The sequence below is a fragment of the Miniopterus natalensis genome, chromosome 15 (genome assembly GCF_054644295.1).
Source record: "Miniopterus natalensis isolate mMinNat1 chromosome 15, mMinNat1.hap1, whole genome shotgun sequence".
In the NCBI taxonomy this organism is placed as follows: domain Eukaryota; kingdom Metazoa; phylum Chordata; class Mammalia; order Chiroptera; family Miniopteridae; genus Miniopterus; species Miniopterus natalensis.
In genome coordinates this window covers 49,131,374-49,156,132 of record NC_142095.1, presented here as the reverse complement: position 1 = coordinate 49,156,132, position 24,759 = coordinate 49,131,374, and the positions used below count along the sequence as shown (strand labels likewise).

General features: G+C 45.8%; 1 protein-coding gene and 1 pseudogene across 2 annotated transcripts in view; one reads left to right on the top strand and one right to left on the bottom strand.

Moving 5' to 3' along the window:
* Window positions 1-1,393: 1,393 nt before the first annotated feature.
* TAFA1 (TAFA chemokine like family member 1) overlaps window positions 1,394-24,759 on the bottom strand; it is a 468,377-nt gene continuing 445,011 nt past the window's right edge. For both annotated transcript variants that reach the window (XM_016204201.2, XM_087824673.1), the window contains exons 3-4: window positions 6,548-6,672; window positions 1,394-1,411 (exon numbers count right to left, since the gene is read on the bottom strand). In XM_016204201.2, coding sequence (XP_016059687.1) covers window positions 1,394-1,411; window positions 6,548-6,672 — 143 coding nt within the window. The remainder of the gene's footprint in view (window positions 1,412-6,547; window positions 6,673-24,759) is intronic.
* On the top strand, window positions 20,298-24,040 carry LOC107530418 (rho GTPase-activating protein 20 pseudogene; annotated as a pseudogene).

Below are 24,759 nucleotides of genomic sequence, written 5' to 3'. Positions count from 1 at the left end.
TAAAATGTCCAGACTAGAGGACCCACTGTGCTGCTGATGTAATAAGAGGCCCTACAACATGCGTTCCAGATAAGGGCTTTGGAGAGAAAACAGACATCCTTGCAATATGGGAAGGAACAGGGGCACATGGAACTATTATGCTATGCCCAGTAAACTAGAACTTAAGTAGGTATTTCCTTCAGATAAGCCTCAGCTGAGTAACTCTCGAAATGAGAAGATGGGCAGTAACTGCTTTTTGGGAGGCGAGCCCCACACGCATCACCCAGTGGTCCCTTTAAAGCCCCAACATGGCATTTGGCACTTCCTCTTGGGGCTGAGGACACTGCAGTTATCATCACGGGTTTCTGGTTTTCCCAGCGTTAGGGCTGGAAAGCGCGGCTGTTATGGCAGCGACGGTTTCACGGAGAACATTCTGACTACGAGGCTCTAAGCGGGGTGTTCTCTGGATCTGGCTGAAATGGATTCAGGGTAACGGCAAATAAAGAGGACAAGCAGGTTTAGAAAGAAGTTGTTTACCACTTTAATAGGCTGTCCAACACCTGGCCACTCAGATTGTTCTGAAACCCGGCTGCTTTAATGGTCTTCCTCTCTCACCGGGTGAGATCTGAACACTCTTAGAAAACGCGAATCAAACTTAGGAAGAGGCGCCACGAGGAGACTTGTTGCCACAGCACCATGGGCTTCACGATGCCCGGCTCTGGACTTAACCGGAGGGCGCTTCTGCGCCTAGGACCGCTGTGCAAAGCCTCGGGGCGCTGTATTTACAGGGCTTGTGGATGCGGGACCCGCGCCCTGCCGCAGCTCTGCCGAGCCGGCCCTGAGGCCCGTCGGAACGGGGGAGGCGGTCATCACGGTCGCGGCGGGGGCGCGGGGTAGCCAAGCTCACATGCTGCCGCTGCGCAGCGCAGGCGGCGGGAAGCGGGGCTCTGGGCTCAGGGCGACGCAGCCCCGGCGCCTCGCCCGCGGGAAGAAATGACAGCAAAAGGCAGCAGAGCAGAGCATCCCGAAGCCAAAGGGCTGCACCGGCCGCCTCGGACTGCGGCGCTGCTCACTTCTTGAGGAGAATATATAATATTTCAAAATATTATATGTACATATATTTCAAATGGTACAAAGTAGCTACAGATGCACGCTAGAGGACAGGTGCGCGTTCTTCGCGCTCTCCAAGGCTTCCACTGAGGACGCCCTCGCTGCCGAAGCCCCGGCGGGGCCGGCCAGGCCCGGCGCTGCCACCCGGGGGACCTCCTGACCGCAGCCGCAGCGCGTCACCGTCCGTCACCGGCCAAAGTGCGATAAGAAGTCCATTTGGCTTGTAATGGGCTAGATGGTTTAAATTCTCAAAATGTACTTTCCGCAGAGTTGCTTTTCCTTTTTACTATAACAAATGCTTCTGTTAGGTTCTTGGGTGAATCTGAAACCAAAGAAAGAAAGAAATTTCAGGGAGAGAACAAAATGAAGCTACAAAGAAAGGGGATCAGGCAGAAAACTGGGAACATCTTGAATTTTTAGGATGTTGATTCTTTCAAGTGACCTGAAGAAAAAGTGTTAGCGTCTAGAGCAGTAGCTCTCAAATGGTGATCAAAGTACATTGACAGACCTCCACACTGAAAAAATCAATTGATTAAATTAACTTTGCCACAGCTGAGGAGACAGGCTCTAGGGGCCAGGCCTACCTGGCGCTGGCTTCACGGGCACGAGGCCTACGCAGCTGCACGGAGCCCTGTGCTGAAAAGGGCACTGCAGTTGGTTTAACGACCTCCTGCTGCCATCTGGAAATCATCAGTAATTTTTGAAAAGGGGCCCCAGGTTTCCATTTTGGACTGGACTCTGCACACTGTGCAGTCAGTCTTGTGCCTGATGAGAATGGGAACTGAGGAAGTGATTCCCGCTCCATGTCCCATTGGCCTGTTGTAAGATGCAGAGGGGTGGCACAGGCGAGGTCTTTGCCAAGGTTCTAGGACATAAGGCATTTTTCTTCATCATCTCCTAACTCTTTATAATCTTAGAAACTGAGTGTCTGAGTGCAGGGAGCATATTTGGGAGAATCCTTGAAGATTTGGGGTTAGGTAGGAACAGTGATGAAAGTCTGCATTTAAAAGTAGGATCTATGAGAAACCTTCACGTGTTTAATTTTTACCCTCTCTGTACAAATAACAGAACCTTCCAAACCTAGGTTTCCTATGTTCCAGGGGCATTTATCACCTTCGGCTTTCACTGTCTTCTTCTTTACCAAAGGAGGGAGAAAGTAACATTCACAAAAACTGCCTTTCTTTTCTTTTCTACCAATCCAGCACCCTTACCCGCCACCCAACCTTGGGCCCTACCCTCCATGGAACCCGGGCTCTGTCATGTCCACCGTCACATCCTCCAGACCTTTATGCACTAACTTTAGAGAGTGGAGGCTTAAATATATTTACTGGCTAAAGAAATGAAGGAGTTCACTTGGACCCGGGGCAATCATGATATTGTGCTGGGATAAGTTGGTTCATTCTTCCTTTCTGCAACCTCCAAGCACACCTCTCTCTCCCCTGCCACTTTCTCTGCCAAGCCCCCCCCAATTTTAAAGACATTTCTAGCTAAACGAAATGGAGATCGGGATTGCAACAGCTCTCGGAGCACCTCAGGCCTGGCGGCATTCTGAGCGAGGAGGCTGAGCTCTGCCAAAGCTACTGCTCCGCCTGTGAGTAGCATAGAAACATCACGGAGATGTGCCAAGTCGGAGTCGCCACCGGGAGGAGGGCTGGATTTGTGTTGGGCTGATCACATAAAACAGGCGCTTGACCAGATGGCGACTGTGGTTAGGTGTGCAGTCTGAGTTCTGTTCACTTGCCCTTTTCGGGGATGACATTTGTTTCTGCATCACGCACTAACTTGATTTTCTCAGTGTCTGAAAGACACTGGGTTGCAGGAAGCCTGAAGGTGCAGGACACTTCCCCAGGTATTACACCAGATTAAGCTCTGGTTTTTAATCTGCTTATTTTTCTTCTCAAGTGACTGATGGTCTCCTCATTTCCTTTCCTTCCTCTTTCTATCCCCACCCAACCAGTTCACTTTTTACCTATGAATTACTACAGCACGTCAAACAGCTCATTTCCTCTATGTAGAGGCCTGTCTTACTAAATTAAGCCACTGTTCCTGTACACAGTGCATGGATCTGTCCTGTATGCATGAGCTATTGCCTTTCCGACTTTCAAACCTGTGTTTTTGATATATGAGTTTAAAGAAAAGAAATAAGCCAGTAAATATCTAAAACATAGGAAAAAAGTCTCTAGTTAATATTTAACTCAGGTGATCTTGCTGTAAACTTCCAACAATGCAATTTTAATAAAACAATTGAAGCAAAGATCGAGCAGGGACAGGTTAAAACTTAACCATGAGACTCTTCAGGGGGGTGTCTGTCTCCACCAGCTTTATTCTGCTGGAGGCCCTCTATCGGCGCCATTTCTTCCAGAAGCTTCCTCTCTCCTTAAGATTTGTTCTTTTAGTCTCCTGACAGGAAAGCCTTTGCTTCATTCTACTTACCTTCCTTCTGTGCTACACTGTCACCCAGATGCAATTTCCCCACAGTTTTCCTTTAGACTGTGGCCTGTTACCCTGCCTACTGCTCAATCTGGGGGGTCTGGGGTTTAAATGAAACAATGATTTTTTACTCTCTACCCTTTTAAAAAAAGAAACAGCATAAACTACAAATTAGATTACATGTCGAAGCATCTTCTACCTACATTTCAAAGACTGCTGAGAATTTTGGCTTAGGATGCTTATTTGGGAAGTAATCCTTCCAGTAGGAAGACTTTGGCAAAAAACTATATAGGGAAAAGCAATGATGTACCAGGAATCTTTCTCAAGCATATCTTTACATTGGAGTCACTTTTTAAAATAACATAAAGGAAACTCTCAGTTGTAATTAACAATCTGGGTATGTTTCTTCATTCCCGCCCCCCCCCAAGAGCACTCTCTTTGAATCAGTCTTACATGTAAGAACAAAAATGGTGATTTTTCTTTATTCTCTCCTTCACTTTGAGAAGAATTTGAAATTTTTTTTTTTTAATCCTAAAGAAGACCTTTTAGTTAAGAACAGAAAAATGAAAACATGTGATTCAAATTAAGGTTCACCTGTGAATTAAACTCTTTCGAAAGTTAAACTGCTAGAGTCAGTATTTGAAGTGTGTGGACATCTCATCCTCTAGGGGGAAAAGTACATGGGGTACACTAGGGAAATTGATTCAAAGCCTGTTTTCAGAGCACCTAAAGACTGCTGTTGGCACGTCATTTATGCAGAGTGGAAAGGCCCTGTGTCATCGCCTGGGCTTACTTGCCGCCTTTGTGTTTAAGGGTGTGTATTTCACGGTGAGTTTCTTGGAAAGGAAGCGGGAGAAGCTGTAAGTCAGTAGGAATGTCTGAGTCCTCTCAAGGTTTCAAAAGTGCACTTTTCCTAGTGTCTCCCTTTTCCTTGTCTCCAGACAGACCTGAGAATTCTCAGCTGCCTGTGTGCCACTCACAAGGCTGGAGAGCAGCGTCTCATTTCCTCACTGGACGTGGGTTCAGGTCAGAGCAGCTGCGTCTCTGCTTTCACACCCTCGGCGAGGCAAGGGCGGCCCTTTCTCTCCTGCACTCAGCTCTCCGGGTTGCGCGGAGCCCGCCTGGGGCGGTAGCAGACGCGGGGCTCCAGCCTCTGTTCCCACGACCAGATTCCGCACCGCACTCCCGCGACGCCGGGAAGAGTCTGCGACGTGTTTACAACATGCGCGATGCTTTTAAAACGTACTCTGCAGAGGCTGACTGAGAGGAAGCCACGGAGGGCACTAGGAGGTGGCATCAACAATTTCTGTGTGTTGTTTGTGGTTTATGTTCTAGCTTCCAGAGCGTCTCCTACTTGGTACTCTCGGAATTTCACGTAGTTAACTTCTGGAATAACTTGGTTGCATTATTGCTTTTTACTGAGTTACAAGTCCCGAGGCATCATGAGAGCCAGGCTTACCTTCAGTGATCTGTTATCATTTGGAATAGGGAATAGAGATGTGGCAGAAAATACAGGGTGGGCAAAAGTAGGCTTACATTTGTAATAAAAATAATTAATACAATAATTAATAAGTAATAATACAAGAATAAACTCTGTGTTTTGTGTACTCACAACTGTAAACCTACTTTTTCCCACCCCTGTGTATCAGCAACATGTTTAAAATAATGGTGATCAGATTCCAGTCATAATTCTGGAATTACACTGGCCATAATTCAGAGTATCTTAAAACTATTTGATAAAATCATTTTCAGGCAAAATGTAACCAAAGGAAACCCTGAAACCTACACTCCACTAGGTAATTAAAATGGTTTCCGCAAATAATTTACATGAACCAGATTTATTTCTGCAGGTGTTTCTTGGGTAGGCCTTTCATTAAAATGAAATACAGTAATCTAAACTGGACTTTTGGGGAGCTCAAAAATGTTAACAAGCTAGGATGGTTCAGAAATCTCTCCTGGCTGCAAGCCAGGGAGGTATGGCCATTTATTAGCCAATGTGATCAATACAGGCAACTAAATTTGAACATGCACAACATCACCTATTTCATATATGAAAAACATAAGTGTTTAATATGGTCTCATGTAGCATTACTTTTGTTTCCTGTATCACAAAGGTACAAGAACCAATTTATTTTTTGAAAAGATAATGCTGAGAAGAAAGATCAGGTTAAGGCTCATCCTTTGGAATCAGATATGATTTTAAAAATTGGAGTCACCCTTTTGGAAGATTACAAGGTCAACATATTGGGATTTATAATTGCTGGAGCTTTCTTTAAAAAACATCCAATACACAAAATATATATGCATCTAACAAGGCTGATATTCACATGGTACAAATCTATATAACCACATGGGTTATTCAAAGAGGAACACACTATTGTACTAGTAAGTGAACAGATGCTGCCTAAGTGTCATGAGCACTCCACCCTACCCTGAGCCCTCTAGGGCCCCCAGGACAGAGCAGGTCGACGGCTGCCCAGTGGGGCCTTCTCATTCCACTCCAGCATCATGACACCAATTCTGCCGGGCTGGGCAGCCCCACAATACAGGTTGTTATATATTTTGAAGGCAACTTCTGCTTTAACCAGAGAAATCAAGAAATTATTATTCACATCACAAAAACCTTTCATTTCCCTATAATATCATCAAAGAATTCCTTTAAAGAATCTGTACTTAAATGCAGACATTTTCAACAAACCATGTGGACAAATTAAACATCCTCAGATTAAACATTATCTATTCTGAGCACCAAGATGTTGGGTGAATTATCCAAATAATTGCCTCACTGCAACCCAACTTTATTCGTGAGCCAGGATCAGAAACACTGAGCTGCTCCATATAGGAAAGTTAAAAGTTCAGTCGCTGGCTTCTTGTTGGTGGACACTGATCAGAATGGCTAAGGCTGGTCTCTGATGGGGAAAAAGCTTTTTCTTTCCTGCAGAAGGTCTTCTGAGTGATGTTTGCACAACACAAAGGAAAACAGTACAGTTAGTGACATGCACGAGACACGTGGAATAAATGAACTTACTCTTGTGGTCTTAATTTTATTGCCGGTAGCGCACATCCATCCAGAATTGTCGGGGAGGGTCTTGCACTCTTCCCCCTCAAGGCAAGGCTCCATCTCACACCACCACTTCCCAATCACGATGGAGGCTGGGAAAGACAGGAAACACGTGTGATTCACTCAAACGACTGCCCTGCTGCGTCCCCTCCGCAGACCAGGAAATGAGCTGGCCTGTCACCTCCCATGACTGGCTAAGAAAACTCTTTAGAAGAACACATCTTAATTTATGTCTTACAGCGACATGGAATTGTCTGGTTTCACCAGGCAATGCTTTGTCAGAAATCCCCCTGTACCATGAAGTCATGCAGACTGGAAAGACTCACTTTTTGGATAAATTTTTATTTTGTTATTTTTTGTAAAGCAAAATCATGTACTGTTTCTTTCCAGTGTAGGGGAAAATTACTAAATGCTGTTCAGAATGAATGAGCTCTTCTTTTCAGAAAGACCGGTTTATCCACCCAGCACTAGGGTATATTCCCCCGGCCTAGACCTTTGAGACTTTGAAGGCCTATCAAAAGGGAAAAAAAGGAATTGACTTAAAGTACAAAAGAAAACTTGCAAAATAAAAAAAAAAGGGTAATAATGAATGAAAATATTTGTTCACAGTCAGAGTACATTTGATACAGGCCGTGGTTTGAATATGTTTGAATATGTTTGACTTGATGTGGGTGAAGCTTTGGAAAGCTGACCCCTGATCAAAGAGCCCAGGCCCCAGGGTGGCCTCCGGGCTGGCCTCAGGAGGCAGCGGGCGGGGAGTTGAGGGGTGCCGCCCGCCGCTCCCTAGGACCAGTGATCAGGTTCTCCCGGCGGGAATCCAGCAGCTCCCGTCTCTCCAGGTGCCCGAGGGAAGCCCTCCCGGCCGGTCACGCCTGCAGCCCGTCGGGCTCTGCTCGGTCCGGGGCCTCCTCACTGCCCCTTCACCACCCCCACGGCGGCCAGCGTTTCGCGGCCACGCCGCCCGAGGGGCCGGCGCGCTGGACTGGGGTCCGGTCCTTTGGTCACCGCTCAACCCCCGGCGTCGCCAAGGCCTGTCCACCACGGTGCGCCGTCCTCACAGCCACAGGACACCGAGGTCACCCGTTGGCGCCCAGAGCAGAGGTGAAGGCGGCGCCGGGGAGCCGGGGCCGGGCGCGGACACCCCCCCCCTCCCGCGGGGCTTCGTGGCCGGGCGCGGACAACCCCCCCTCCCGCGGGGCTTCGTGGCCGGGCGCGGACCCCCCCCCCGCGTGGCTTCGTGGCCAGGTGCGGACCCCCCCCCCCCCGCGTGGCTTCGCGGCCCGGGCGCTCTCGGTTCCCTTTCGGACACGGGCATGCACACGGGGAAGAATACCCTGGGGGAGGGCAAGCATAATAATAGAATAGAATAAAATAAAATAAAAAATATAAAATAAATAAAATACAAAATAATAAAATAAAAATAAAATAATAGAATAAAACATAAAATAAAATGACATTAAATTAAATTTAAAAAATAAAAAATAAAAAAATTAAATTAAAAAATAAAATAAAAATAATAAATAAAATAAAATAAAAAATGTAAAATAAAAATAATAAATATACAAAATAATAAAATAAATACAATTAAAATATAAAATAAAAATAATAAAATAATAAAATATAAAAAAGGGCCTCCTTTTCTCCCAAACTGAAAGCTACCTAAAACTTTCTGATTAATAAAAGGAGCTAATATTAATGCTATTTAACTATTTTTGTAATATTTTTCTTATGACTATATAAGCAAATTTAATATTAAAAAGTCTTAGGTGTCTGGAATTATAATGGCCAGTGCAATAACACAAATGATAAACTTTTTGTGTGCTTTTTTATGTTTCTGTGTTAGGTACTTTAAAAGTATTATATTAGCCTTCATAGCAACCTCATAAAGTGGGAATTGTAAGGAAACCATTTTATAGATGAACAAACTGAAACCCAAGCTTCCTAGCTTACAGGTAGGTAGTGCAAGAATTACGCTGGAACCCAGGTGTGCTTAACCACAAAGCCCACAGTTTTCATCATCATAGGGCTCCTCATTTAAGCTTTGTGTTCAGGGTTCATAGAACTGTAGCTAAGCATTTATTGACTGCTGAGTGAATAGGTGAAATCTCTCTGCTATATTACTATAGAAAATAAATTTAGTGTCAACACACTTGCGGAAAAATTAATACATTTGGTTTCTTGTAAAATCAACAATAATTTGGTCAAGAAGGCGGTTTATATTACACTTTGTTCTTCCTAATCTGACTTACACATGGCTTGATTTCATTAGTTACAGCATTTTAATGAAATTCCCATTAGTGAACAAATTTTGAAGCTATGAGAAATTTCTAAGGTAGATGTATAATTCTGTGAAAACTTCCCTCAAGAAGAACTGAGTTTAAGAAACATCAGCTGGGAAACCAATGCTCTCTTATCTGTGGTGATTACAAGAGGGTCTTACAGGTCCCTTTAACCCCGGGCTCTGGGGCTCGCTCCGTGGCTGTGCCACGTTCAGGAAAAGAGCTGATCTTCAACTTTTTAAAGAGTGCTCGCCTTTCCTTGAGAGAGTCTGAGAATCACTCAAGCCACTTTAATCAGGAGTCTTGATTTCACCCTTGCACCAGCCCACATTGCTGTAGAGAAAAAAGAGACAGTACAGGACCGGCCTGTCTTTCAGGATGAATCTTAAATAGGGCACGCGTCCTTTCTATTTCGCCGTTGTTCACTCTGAGGCACTTTCCCGCGGGAACAGAACAAGGTGCTAAGAAGCAGTGGGCTTAGTAATACAGCAAGTGCTCATTAGATGGTCCAAGAAGTGTAATTTCAATAGATAATGTTTGTGTCTCAATTCAGCACCTTCTTTACTTAAAGCTCTACCCACTTTGCAGAGACTGTGAAATAGTGGACACTGACAGCACAGCCCTGCCCGCACAGCTCACGCTCAGCTCAGGCGGCTCCGCTGTTGGCCCCGGGGCTGGAACTGCGGTGGGGAGGCGGGAAAGGGCCGGTGCTCGGGCCTCACCGGGGGCAAGTCCTGCATTTGCAGGAGAGCAGGCTCTCCGTGGAGAGCAGGAAGGGAAACCCTAAGATGGCCGTGGGAGTTCTTTACAGCAAGCAGCTTAGGCTTTTATTTTATTTTTTATTTTAAAAAGAATGGTCAGTCACTAAAGACTCATATTTGGTGAGCAAAGGGAAGACGTGATTGCAGGCGTGGTCGGGGAAGATGAACTTGGCCGTGGTGTGCAGGATGGAAGAAGAAAGCAGGCAGCCGGCATGTCAGCCAGCACCACAGCCTCCGGACAGAGGGGCAGGCCTTGATTCTGGACGCTGCTCTGCAGTTGCGAAGACGGCAGAGTTGCCGCAGGAAACGCGACGGGCAGCGACTCAACCGTGTTACCTGGAACCCCTGCCACACTGGACCCACCCTTAGCTCATGTGCCAGCCTGCTCGCCGGGCAGTGAACTCCTGCGGGCAGGGATCGCACTGCATTCATTTTTGAATGGCGTAGAAATCTCAAAACTGGTTTGCAATTTAAAAATGAATGAAAAATGAAACAAAAAGAGAAAGAAAAAAACAGTACCTATATCACAGGATGGTGAGGATTTCATGAAAAATGCATTCAAAGCACTAGCAGAGCGCCTGGCATTAGTACATGCAGAATAAACATCAGCTACCATCAGCAGCAGCAGCAGCAGCCTTGTTTTTATTACTTTAAAGAATAAAATTACTCCAAAGCAGAAAAGGCAGCTCTTCACAAAGTTAGAGAGTAAAGCGCTGTTCTCTGATATTATGTCAAACTCCCAGCTCACTTCTATGACTTAGGAAAGTTGGAGCATGAATTAAATGGTTGAACATATCATTTCATTCATGCTTCTGGAAGTGGGTTTAAGTACACCGATCAGGACGACGTCAGGCTCATTTTTGTGCAGCCTGTCACACAATTTGAAGCAATGGCCGAACTCCGTTAGCAGGGGCTGGGAGCTCTCCAGCCTCCCCTTTGCACAGGGCGTTGGAACAGGTGTTACCGTGCTCCTTTTCAAAGACCTGCAGTGGCTCCCTGTGCGCTGCGATCCTCACCAAAGCAAACAGAAAATTAAAGGCACTGACTACTGTTGCTGCAGTCATTCTAAACTCCCTCCTTCCTCCGAGCCCACAGTTAAGGTGAGGATTTAAAGCAGAGGCACATGCAACGATGCAGACTAAGCTCTTGGGTATGTGACAGAAGGACCTGGGTTTGGATGTTAACCCACTGCTTCCTGGCAGTGTCCTGGGATAGTCCTCAGGTCTGCGCTCAGGACCCAGAGTTATGAATGGAGTTAAAAATCACAACTGGTTATAGTGAATTTTAGATGAGACAAAGTACTTAGCATAGTACCTAATAAATGCTATGCTCAACACACGGCCATTATTATTATTATTTATCCATGCATTCTCTATCCAGCTATGTATGCGTCCATCTCACTGTTTTAGAGCGCTAATGCCTTATTTTTAATAGAAGCTTATATTAATTCTGGGATGTACTTTTTTTTTTTAACTTATTAGACTGTATTTCTTTGTAAAATTTACAGTATTTTTTATTGACTTTATTGGGGTGACATTGGTTAATAAAGTATGTATGTTTCAGGTGTACAGTTCTATAATACATCCTCTACATATTGCATTGTGTGTTTACCACCCCAAGTCAAGTCTCCTTCCATCACCATTTACCCCCCCTTTACCTATGATTTACTCCAAAGTCCTAACCACTGGTGATGGGATTATTGGCATTGCTCTCCTACAAGTTCTACTCAGTGCTCTTCAAACGGGCGATTTTATGTTGGTGAGGGTGCAGATGAGGGTGTGGATTGTGAACTGGACACTATTTAAAACCAGGAGATAAGTACGACATGATTTCCTTGATGGTGGTTTTTCTTGAAGGTATTTAAAACAAAGGTTCCCTTTTTTTCATTCAAAAGTTATTTCTTAACTGCAGTGCTAGGCATAAAATAGACAGTTTCTACTCTAAAGTGGAACACAGTCTCTTATGGGAGATACACACTAAATGCAATGATGTGATAATTTAGACCAACAAATTGTGGTACGCAAAAAGACACAGTGTGCTATATGGAAACTAAAACTGCATATGATTTTGGTTGTCAGGGTGATGGTGGTTAAGAGAAGTTCTCACTGATGAAATAATTTAACAACTAAGTAATCAACAAAATAATTTTATACTAAAGAATATATCTGCTTTATACATAAAAGTTAAAGGTTAACATCACAGGAATTTGAAGTAATATATAAAACATAAAAGAAATCTTTTACTTGCCATGGATTGTTCCAACCTGTCTTATCAGCAGGGGTACAGTTCATTCCTTCTTCTTTGACAAAAACTGCCTGCTCTGATGAGAAAGCTTTTTTAGAGACTTTTTGGTAACTCAGAAAAATGCTCTCTGAATTCTTGCCAATAATAATACTCTTTTTTTAAAACTGAACATCAGGGTTAGAGGCCCAGGACAGCAGTTCCTCCTAATCCACGGTTTTGCTTCCTGCATTTCACTTATCTAGTCAACTGTGGTTGAAATATATTAACAATATTTATCGAAAAAATACACATATAAGTGGGTCTGCACAATATAAACCTATGTTGTTCACGGCTCAAATGTGTGTTGTTTTAATTGTTGTATTTTGTTATTAGTTATTTTTGTTAATCTCTTACTGTGCCTAATTTATAAATTAAACTTTCTCATAGGTATGCATGTACAGGAAAAACATAGTATATATAGAGTTTGGTGCTATTAGTGGTTCCAGGAATCCACTGGGGCCTTGGAATGCATCCCCTGTGGATAAGGGAGATCACCGTACACGATGACTCTACCATCCCCGGTACTCAATAAGTCAAACACTGGGTGTTTGTCTTGCTTTTACTAAGTTGACAATTTTATTTTAGAGTTAAATTCAGCATATTTTTCTTGCATTTGTATAGGTACATAATTTTAACATATGGTTAAAAAAAGAACTATGCTTATTAAGTAAATCTCCTATTTCATATTCCCTATATTTTCATATTTAACATTCTGCATTTAAAATATTTAAGTGTGACCCTGAAGTTTTGAATATTAATTTATTCTTTTGTTGAGATATAAGCCTTTTGATGGTCTTACTTTTGTCAAGCCCAGAAATCTTGACATTTTCCCCTCTGGCTCTAGAGGTAGTATACGTTCTTTCCTAGAATTCAAGGCTCGCTGACTGTCCAGGGGGAGGAGGCATCACCGTAACCACAGAGGCGGGACACACGGCCCATCCCGGTGCGTCTGGTCTCAGGCTTCCTCTCTGACTGTTCTGGACACAGCCTTCAGAATGACCTTTTGAGGTGCAAATAATTTCGTATCACTCCTTTGCCTAAAACTCTCCGACAGACTCCATCCCTTCGAATAAACTGTAAATACCTTAGTGCATAGCTTTCAAAGGCCCAGGTTATTTGAAACCTCCCGTCTTTCCAGTCACACTTTCCACCACCCTCAATCCGCTCTGCATTTTGTTCCAATCCCTTCACCCCTTGGAAAGGAGGAACCTTTTAATATTTGCAAATTTTAACCGTAAGATCTAGTAGTAACCTGTTCCTTTTCCTACATTCCCTCATTAAATTCCTTAACAAGTGATAAAACATGAGCAGAATATCCAAAACGCAAAGTCACTTTGTGTTTGATAAAGAGGCTTGTCAGTCTGTCCCTGGCGTGGTCACCCTCTGCCTGGGCGTGTCCTCCCGGGACCGACACCGCCTCGGCCCGCATTCAGCTGCGCCTGTGCGGAGTGGTCTTTCTGATCGTTTCTCTAAAATAATCCACACCGCCTGACCCTGCTGCGTCCCTCTGCTGCGCTGCTTGGACTTCCTTCATAACACCGCTGCTACTGAACTCATGCACTTTTAGTTTACCTGGGTAGTTTTCTTTCCCTCCTACTTGATCGTAGCTTTATGAGGTTTGAACTTTGTATTTTCATGTGTCTAGAAAGTACTGGCACATGGTAGGTGATCAATATTTATTTTTATAACAGTTAAATAAATACATAGATCAACACAATTTGTAATATAAATTTTTTTCATAAAAGTAAGATTATATCATGTATGTAATCTTGTACTCTAATTTAAAACCTAACCACAGAATCATAAGCATTTTTCCTTGTCTATAAATGCATTAAATGCATCATTATTTTAACACCTGCATAATATCCATAGCAGGACTGTATCTTAATTTATCTGACCAATCCCCTCCTGTTGGAAACTTAAGCTGTCTTCTCTGTGTGCCTGGTTGGTGGTCTGCTGGTAGAGAGAATGCCTGTCTGAACATCCTTGGGCATAACTCTTTGCAAATGTATTAATTATTTGCTCAGGACCAATTCCAAGGAATGAAATTTCTTAGTTAACGGGTGAAAAGGAGTTTAGTACCTGTCATATGTCTCTTGTCATATTATCCTCCAGAAAAGTTGTGCCAACTGCTGTTTCCACCAAGGTACCCAGGTCCTGGCACAGCTTTACCAACACTGAATTCCTAATGATGTCTGTGAGGCAGGGACTTCGCTTTCCTTTGGGGGTACGAAAACACATTCCTTTGGGGGTACAGAAGCAGTGGCTCAGCCAGCCAGTGAACCCAGCCAACCACCAGCCTTCATAGTCCTTCTTGGCTATTTATAGAGTAGACCAAATACAGCAATCAGACCTCAGTTTCTTTGTGAATAATTTCTTCTCAAAGAAACCGAACTTTGAGGGCTGTCTCAGGATGGAGAGAGTGAGGAGGCGAAGCCTGGTGGCGGCTCCAAGCCCAAACCAACCAACGAACCAACCCAAACACGCCCTGCTTGGTGCCTTTGAGTAAATGGTGTTTCGTGTTGGTCCTGCGGAGGCTCCTGCCACTTCTGAATGGAAGGGGCAGTTCTGTTTTCCTCCCACCCAATTCACCCCCTGTGGTTGTTGCTTCTGCCTGATGCATTTGCATCCATGGTGACAGCCTGGGGAGCAGGGGCCCTGAGTGTGTGTGTAGAACTCCAGATGGCTTTGCATTTCAAATCCAAGGGAAGGCCCGGTTGAAAAAATTATGTTACAAGCAACGTTTGAGCCACATGAACATCTGCATGTCTTTGGTGCTAAGCTCTGTGTTCTTACAACTTTAGAGTATGTTTGTATACAAGTATCTTCCTGATTTGAAAAAAAGTACTTTCTAAGGTTATTATTAGATTCTATAATATAATTCTTGCTAGAATTGCTATAGATTTACTATAATCAAATGTCAGTTAAGTACCCGTCCCTTTTGTCATATGTAAAGCAATCACTTTGATAGTTATTGATTTGTTAAAATATCACCTTTGGTTGATCCCACTTTGCAACTGATCCCAAATTAAATTACCCCCAGAAAACTCTTGGCACCAGGTTCCTCTGTGAAACGGGTCCTTGCCATCTTGGCAGCAAGGGGAAAGTTGTACACTGATTGCAAGGCCTTTCATTTTAATCTCCCTCCTGCTAAACAAGATTGACACAAATAAAATTTAAATAGAAAACACATTTCAGATGCCAGCAGTGAAAAAGACTTTTTCAGTCTAATGAAAAAGTATCAATTTTCTCTAGTTTATTCAATGAATTGTGAGTCATTTTCTAAATGGATTAAATTAAAGGAAAGTTCAGACTCCCCGAGAGATGCTCTTGGCACTGATGGAGACTTTAGACAAGGGAGAAAGATCAGGGCATGTGAGCCTCTGAGGCTCTTCAGATCTATAAAAATTGTTAGCAAGCCGGAGAGCAGTGTGTCTAACCCTGAACTCACCCATTGTCTTAGAAGCCAGATCCTGGGGAACTGAGCAAGACTCTTGTTTCGCTTATTTTATTAGGATGTCATGGGTGGTCGACTGAATTACAACTGAGAACATGGAAATCTTAGGAGGGGTGAGGCCTGGGTGAAAGCCTGTGGCTCTCAGTGCTTTATCTGCTTCTCACAGATGTTGATAAAACAAGAGAAGGACAGGCCCTAAAGCCATAAACTCACGCAGTCTCTGGGGAGACTCAATGCCTTCAGGTTTATGATAATAATTGAACTTCAGAAAACACAACCTTCCTTTCATGTGAGGATGAAATGTGAAAATCTGATCATAGAGCATGCTTGGATCTAATTTTATTTGTGTGTATGTGTCTGAAATGGCAAAATAATTTGATAATTTGTTAGTTTTGTAATTTGGCAAACACTGCCCAATATCTCCTGGCGTATACCTTCACCTACCAACCCCCTGAGAAGTGGAAAATGACAACCAACCACTTTCTTTGTTTTCTCTACACAGTGGCATATGACTAGCATGGCGAATTTGTGGAATTGTCTAGATGGTTTAGAAGAGTTTAGCTTTATTTATCAGAAAATATTTATCGATCATCTACCCTATGCTTAGCACCACTTAGCAGGCAGCATGGGCTACATAAAAGCATGCCAGAGCTTTTACATAGGAGTTCCAAAGTACATGAAGAAACGAGAAATAATATAAAGTCCTTATTTTTAAATACTTCACTTATATGTGAGATGTAAAGAATAAAATGAACAAATGAAACAGAGACAGATGCAGGGAGCAGATTGATGGGTTCCAGGCTGGAGGGCATTGGGGACTGGGTAGAAAAGATGAAGGGATTAAGAAATAAAAACTGGGCCCTGGCCAGTGTGGTTCAGTTGGTTAGAACATCGTCTTGTGCCCTGAGAGGCCACAGGTTTGATTCCCGGTCAGGGCACATGCCCAGGTTTGGGGTTCGATTGATGGTGGGGGGTGCTATGTTTCTCTGTCACATTGATGTTTCTCTCTCTCTCACTCTCCCTTCCTCTCTATAAAAAAATAGGTAAAAACATATCCTCAGATAAAGAAAAAAAAGTAGAAATTGGCAGTTGCAAACTAGTAACGAGGATGTAAAGTACAGCACAGGAAATAGAGTCAATACTATTGTAATAACTGTGTGTGGTTCCGGGTGGGTAGTAGGCTCACTTATTGGGGAGGTGATTTTGTTAATTATGCAGATGTCTAACCATGATGCTGTACACCTGAAACTAACACAAAATATTAAATGTCAAGTGTGATTGAAATATAAAAGGAAAAAAAAGAATAACTGCTAACATAGATGGGAAAAGAAAACTCATGATAGTGGCCCTTTGAAAGTTATTTTGTTCATGTCAATCGTGGCATCTGCAGAGCTAGAGAACCAAAGGAGACGAACGCAGCAGCGCTTCAGGTGTGTCCACTTGAATCACGCTCTACTGCCTCGAGCCACGCGCCCCCTGCTTTCCTGCCTGTGTTGAAGGCTGGAAGTTTAGCTAAGCTGGAAGCCGGGTGCAAGGCACCCCCAAAGTTCAACAGCACAACGTGGAAATCTAGGGCAGTGTATGTCAGCCTGCGGGCTGAGGGTCCTGAACAGGCAAGGGGGGCTTAGTTGTCGCGGTGGTTTGAAAAACTTACTGTAATAGCAAGTGACTTCTTTATGCCGATTCATTTTTATTTTTAGTATTTACCTTCTCTTTATGCCAGGTAATGCTAATTTTCCATTTCTGATTATAGAAATGGCCACAAGTTCTTCCTTTCTGTCTCTCCACCCCTTTGCGATGTGACTCTGCTTTCCCTCCCATCAAGGAGTGAACGGTATTGATCTGGGTTTGGCCATGTGCTTTGCTTGGCCAGTTAGACATTAACAGACGTGCTGGGGGCTTGCTGCTTTTCGGAAGCCTGGACTGACCGTCATGAAAGGTCACACTGAGCAGAGAGCAGCCCCATCTGAGGCTCTGCTGGACTAATTAGCCTGCCACACATCAGACGTGTAGCCGGGGCCGTCCCAGGCTCCAGCTCCACAAAGTCACTGTTGGCCTTGTCCTCAATCCTCCCACTTCCTGTCTCAAACGCTTAAGTGACAACTGCACCGTCAGTGACTGTCGTGAAGGAAAGGTTAGGAAAATTGTTGCAATGCTGCACTTATGTCACTGAATCAATGTCAATAGCCAATACTTTTGGACTCCTTATATCAGAAAAACCAATTACTATCAATCAAGCCACTGCAGTTGAGAAGTCTTGCCACTTAAACCACAATCCTAAGTAATACCAAAGGTACTCGATATATATATTTGTGGACTAACTGAATGGATAACTGAATGGATGAATGAATCCAGACACTGGACTGCACCAAGGCCAGATCACTGCCATTTCTATCCACTTATATAAATATTCACAATGACCAAATAATGTTTTTTGGTTATTTTTTGCATTTGAATTAAAAAATCCAGATGGTCTATGGCCTGTGGACCATCCTGAGAGTGGCTTTCTGCTCTCCTGTGTCTCTCCACTTTGCATGTACAGTCACATATCCTTTGGCACACACCAGATGTGGAAGGCGCAGAACTGGCATAGCTGTATGTAAATCAGGCATTTCCCGGAGCCCTTCAGTGCCAGAGGTAATGTTGAATTTTCTTAATTACAATCCAGATATGCTCACAATGGAGTGCCACCAACTGTTATGGTCTAAAGAAGCTAAATTCAATTTTATTAAACTATTAAGATCCATTTGGATGCCTTGGTGCTGTTTGGGCGAGCAGAGGAGAACCTGTAGAAATTGCTCTCATGGTGAGGTGCTTTCTGAGGTTTGCTATGCACAAGGAAGAATTTGGAGAGCACTAAAAACCAGCCATTAAAATAAAAAGGAAAATATAGCAACTAGAGGAAAGGCTTTTACTATTTATTGTCGATTTAATATTATTCTCTGCCCTACGTGTAGAAGGGAGGAATCTCCTCTTCCTGAGTACGAGCCATGGGGAAAGAGTCTGAAAATCTTTTTGAACTGATAATATTTAGGGAGAAGACAGGTCTAAAGAATATTTTTTTAATCTTACGTTTGCGTTTTTAAGTTGGCTCTAGCCCATGTGCCAAATTCAAAAACCGCTTCATTTCACTTTCTGAGATGACAACTTTTCTCAAAAATAAATAAATGAATAAATAAATAAATCACCAGTGCAACATGCCTTAACATGAAATTCTGAGTAAAGGCAGACTACTTTGTATTATAGGATTTTGTTGGATCATAAGAGCCCCTTTCTACAAAAAGAAATATACCAGAATCACTCCCTTTCAGTTATGAACCTGAGTATGCACCTTTTCGGGAGTCATCCCCCTCTGTGCGGAAAGGTAAATCATCCATAGTATGCACGTCCCTGACGCACGCATCTTGATAGTGGCTCGTTTCTGAAATGCGTGATGCTCCGCACAGTAGGTGGTGCAGAGCAATGAGGCTCAGTTGCCTCTAAACGATCCCCTTCCTAAGCTGTACTTTAGACCAAGAAGCTCCACTGTGTGAAACGTCTACACATATGCATCAACTAGTTGTTTGGCAGTGGGAAGAATAGATATTCAGTCTTATGTTGGTATATGTTGCTAAGGTTGTTGTCAGGTAAAGATCCAAGAAGCAGGCTTTATGGACAGATAAAAATTAATCTGGAACGAGTGTTGTTCTCATCTGTTATTTGGCCTCCCCAGCAATAATCCTATTTTTACCCCTGATGCTAATCGGTGGGTTTACCTTTTGGGGAACAACCCTCTCTCACTTTCTCAGTTTATCTGGTGCTGAGACCTAGTTCCAACCTCTTTGCCTCTTCCTTCCCTTTTGCCTCAGCAATTGGTTCAGATGCAAATAAAACCAGCCAATGAATTAGTTCGAGGACGCCGGCTCCTTTGGGAAAAGGAAGGCCCCTTTCGCATGAGATCACTAAGCTGGTACCTCAAACTTGTGTCCGGGACTCCCACACAGAGGGGTCCTGCTTGGAACAGGATGACACGTGCAAAACCACAGCCAGGAGGTGGTGACCAAGAGACCGAGTCCCGAGCTCCCTTCCAGAGCCCGAGTCCAGGAGTCACTGCAGTAACTTGACATCTGCACTTTTCAGTAGGAAGCCACTAAATTTTCTGTTTTGCTTAAATCAGTTTGAACGGTGCCTCTGTGACTAACAAGTGGAAAGAACCCAGATTAACATCATTTATATATGGCTTTGAAGAGACTGGGGGACCATTGTGAGCTTTATTTAAAAGCTTATTATTTGAAATAAATTGACAGCAATCTTTTATACATACCCACCCAGTCATAAGCCTATTTCGTGAGTTTCTCGAGCAGCGAGTCACTAAGGCGGCCGCGTTAAGAGCGAAGGCTCCGCAGTCAGGGCCCTCGCCCCGCACCCACGGGCAGGTGCTGTGTGGTCTTGGGAAAGGCGCGAAGTCCTTCCCCCCAGTTTTCCGATCCCTGAGACGGTCACAGTGCCAGGCCCCAGCGCACACGACCGTACAGTTGGGGTGAGCATGTGAAGCCCAGCCCAACGCCGGGCGCGAAGCGAGGGCTCAGCGCCCCGCCCTTGCTGCTGCGCGGGCTCGGCCGCCTCAGCCGGTGCAGGTCCACGGACCCGGCTGCCCGCTCCCGGCGCTGCGCGCACTCCGTCCGTGGGCCCCAGGAGCTCCTGCGTGGGCTGCTAAAGGTGACTGCAACTTAACTGCGGTCCCCACGGCGTGTCCCTGTGTGTCCCGGGCAGGTCCCTGTTCCCTGCCTCCTACTGAAGACCTGGCCACTTGAAATTACCACGTGGGACACTGGTCACTTGTGGGAAATGCTGCAGCTGAGAGACCAGGAACATCTGCCCAAAGCAGGAGGCTCCAGGCGGCAGCCGGACGACCTCCCCCTGCCAGGCGTGTCCGCACCAGGGAGGCCCGCGTGGGGATGGTGACGCGCAGCCGCCACGCCGCGGGACCCGCCGCTGGAGGAGCCCGGCTGCGGCCGCCCCCCAGCAGACCCACTCCCCGGGGGCCCTGCCCGCCCGCGCGCGCCCTCCCCGCCCGCCACCAGGGCTCCACGGACCGATCCCGCGGGGATTTGACGCTGGAGGCTCGGTCGGGTTAGTTCTAATTCCAGAGCTTCCCCCCCCCCCAGCAGCGGGTCAGCCCCAGCACCCCTCGCCCTCGCCCGCGCGCCCGCAGGCACCTTTCCTTCCTCCCATGCGCCCTGCGCCCTGCGCCCGAGTCCGCTCTCCGAGCGGCGCAGCCCCCCCCCCCCCCCCCCCCCCCGCCACCTCTGCACCCAGGGGCAGGCGGGCCGCCCTGCTCCCCAGCCCGGGACAGCGCCGGGACTGGAACCCCGCCTTTCCCCAGCCCCTCCGGCCGGACCCGGGTCTCCCAAGCCTCCCGGCTGCTGAAGGAAAGGGAGGCACCGGCAGGAAGGGGGCGGCGGGCTCCGGCTCCTACCCGGGTAAGGCCCCAAGGGAGGCCTGGCACCCGCAGGGGCCTGCTGGCTGCACAGCTGTGCGCCGATGTCTCGGGCTGCGTGCGCTCCAGGAGGGCTCGGCTCCTTGACGGCCAGGTGCAGCTGCAGAGAGGCCTGCAGAGGCGGAGCGGCATCTTTCCCTGTTCAATGGTCTGTTTGTTGTGGCCAAAATCAAGTAAAACAATAAGATAAAAAATAAAATAAAATTAAGTGATATGTGGCCAGGAGGCTGTGTGGAGGGAGTGGGAGAAGGCAAGACCGATGCCATGAGGTCATTTGTCCTGGGCTGTCCCACGGTGGACTTTGTGGCCACTTTCAGTTTCCCAGACAGAAGGACAAATGGCTCTCTCCTCAGAGATCCAACAGCCTAGAGAAGGAGGACTACCCCAGCGCATTGGTCACCAAGGACGTGGGGAACTGTGCCCATTCTCACACTGTAACAAGAAGGAATTCAGACACAGCGAATGAAGCTATCAGCCCGGCACTGCCAATGCGAGGGGCGACTGCTCTGAGGGAGGTCACCAGTTAGGGGTCAATTCTGGCAAGGGAGAGGCACCGTATCCACTTAATGGGCATGAATGTCCCTACGGAATTAAAATGAGCCACCTTCGAGACACTGCACTCCTGACACAGGGATCAGAGGACTCCACCAGCCCCTCCGACCTTCAAGAGCAACAGCGGCCCAGGGGGGTGCAGTGCCAGTTGGCCCTGCAGCCCAGCGATTCGGGTCAGAAGACCTTAAAAGGAGAAGATCTAGCTTAAAGTGGGCCTTTGGGCGGGGTCCTGGCACTCGCCTGGGTAGCTTGCCCATGTCACCAACCTCTCCTATGCCAGGCAGCTCCTCGGAGTGTCTCTGCCAAGTATCTGTGAGAATGACAATCTGCCCAAACCTGTCTGGGATACGTTTTTTTTCCTTAATCAGAAAGGACCCCTCACAAAAGGCATCTTCAGCCAGCCAGCCGCTGGGAAGCCTTGCAGAGCTGAAAGAGAAACTGAATTCTGGAGTCGAAGCGCACCTGGACTGGGTCTATTTTTGTGATAGCATCTGTTTTAAAGGATTTTTAAATGAAATATTCCTGGAAGTGTTTTCTCATCAGATCTCTGTCCTCACTGGGTCTGTGTGATGGATCAAGGAAAAGATGAAGTGAAAAAAACCACAATCCAAGGGCTGTTAGACCAGCTTCCCAGCTGCCCTCCTGAGGCGCTCGTTTGGGGCACTACACAGCGCTGAGCACCACTCCTCACCCAGCCCGCGGACGGCATTTGGTTTGTGGTGTTCATCGCTCCAAGCATCCTTTGGCTTCCTACTTGTTCCAGCCCAGAACTGGAAAATGAATTTTTAAAATAGGTTACTCTGCTTATTCAATTTCTGATTGGAAATTGCTGTCACATATTTGGAGAAGAAATCGCTTCTCTTCGGAGAGGCTTCAGGGAGATGTGATACTAGAGAGAAGGCCTCTCATACCCCTTGCTTGCTGCTGACTGGCGTCTTTCTGTACGGCAGTGTGGAAGGCGAGCTGGATGCAGGTGTTGGTGCCCCAGGCAGTGACGTGGAAAAGGACCTTGGCCCGGGGAGCAGAAGCATGGACTCTGTCTTCACCCTTAGTGACGATGACCCCAACCAGCCTGAGGTGGAAGGTCTTTTAACTCAAAGTGACTTTAACTTAGATGGTTCTAAATATGCAGACATTCAAATGGAACGGCCTCCTGAATCCTAGCCGGTGACCGTCACAGCACTCGAGAGGCCACCCTGCAGGACCATGCTGGGCCCCGTCTGGCACGACCACACCCAGCTATCTGTCCACAGCTGCAGCACATGCTCCAAAAAGCCTGAGGCGACGCCGGCGCAGCCTGGAGCCCAGCATTGATTGACTGTCTAGATTCAAAGCTTTCCCCTCTCAACCAGTTTTGCCAGAAACAGCTACACAAGTCCAGCAGTGATGCAATCCTCCTGCAAAAAGATGAGGGCCGTCTGACGCAGAATAAACCCCCACAGGAAGAGGGTAAGACGGATTTTAAACAGAGTTTAGTCAGAGTTTAAACAGAGTGGCATTTAGAAAAGTGCCACTAATAAAAATGCTAAGAAGAAAAGCACCTTTGGTAATGAAGGAAATCATGTGAAATTTCTTCCCCAATCCAAACCAGTGGCCATGTCCCCACATAATCATCCCAAGGACCAACCGTTTGATGCAGATACTTCTGGACACACCCCACTATTCCCAACAGATGCCCTCAAGAGTTCAAAGAGGCACCGGTGCTGCTCAGAGCCCAGCACTGATGACCAGCACTCCAAAATCAGGGGGATTTTTTCAAAGAAACAAAGTAGAGCAAGCTACAGAGCTGGCCTCTTGCATGGAGAGAGGATTATCTCAAGCAGCACAGGTCTTTGCAAATGGAGGGGCCAGAAGCTTACAAATCAGAGTTTGGTTGTGGGAATTGAGGTGGGCAAGGGTACTGCCACAAACCAGAACACTGAGAGGTTTTTACCATCGAGATTAAACACTTGCTTGTCCACCCCAGGCACTTCCCATCTGGCTTATTGGTGAGCTCCCAAGACAGTGATTTTTCTCAGACTGCTGACCATTCCACGTTAACAGCCACTGAAATGTCCTCTCCAATAGAGTGCATTTTTCAGGCTCAGAAAAAGCAAGGAGAACTTTCTTCTGACTTCTGCGGTTCCAGTTTCATTTCTGGAATGCCTGATACCTCTTCTGGGCAGGCCAGCAACCACCTGGTTTATACAAAAAAATGACACCATGGATGAGTCCCAGTGCTGTTCCCGCTGAAGCCAAAATGCTCACCAATGCATTCTGTAACGCTTCACCCCAGCACATGGTTGAGAAATGGTCTGGCCAGTTTGAAAAACTGGTCCCTCAAAAAGAAAGCAAGGGCACACAGATCAGAGGAAAAGAAAACAGCTTCTCCAAGAGGACCAGGGAGCCACCTCCCAGAGGCCAGCTCGCTGCAGGAGATGCAGAAAGACGTGCCCCGGGGCAGCTGAAGGAAGCCCCAGGGGAAGGCAGACTTGAGCTCTGTCTGAAATCACACAGTGAAGGAGAGAACAGTGGGCAGAGCTCTTCCGGTGACCTGCCTTGTTCTAGACCCTCGCCCAGCTCTTGGATGGTGGATGGTATGCCCAGCTCAGCCTCAGGGCCAAAGCAGTTACTGATGTTGGGGACAAACGTTCAACCAAAGACGTGTAACCACAAGAATCTGATTTCTACAGGAATAGAAACTGGGCTAATAATGACATCAAGACAATAATATGACCTTTTTTGTGTAAAATACCTGGGATAGGGAGCATAAAGATAATCATTGCTACTATTTAGACAACAAAGTGATTCTCTTTATTGAGACCATGTGGCAAAAATTGCACCCCCTGTGTTGAGAGGCATGGGACTGGTCCTGCTGTGCGATCGTAGGGATACTAGTAGAGAGAGATGGTGTCTTGGCTGCCAGGCCCTGCTCTCAGGCCCGGATTTGGACTTCCTTACCTCCAGGAGCTTTTATATACATTTGTTCCAAGTGATTCATGGTTTACAGCTAGTTTATGCCTGTACATTTATTTCATGTCCATGGACATTTCTCCTTTCTCACCTTAAAGGTCCCACCAGTACCTCTAGATTATCGCCTTGCCAGCTAGTATGAGGCTGAGTCAGGAATGGATATGCATCTTCCTTCATTTTAACTTAAAAGAAGTTTCTGAAATCCCACGGGTCTCTTTAGTCTACCATCAGACGGACCTTTCTCCCACAAACTGGCTTATTCTGAATTATTTTTCTGAGCCCCCAGGCAACTTTCATGTCAAATGTTCTTTCCCTGTTGTCCTAAATATTGCATTTTTCAGTTATAGGGGAAAAAAGTAGTGTTTTCTGTAAGATATAAAGTTTTTTCAGTATTAGCTGTCAGTGCTACGTACCTT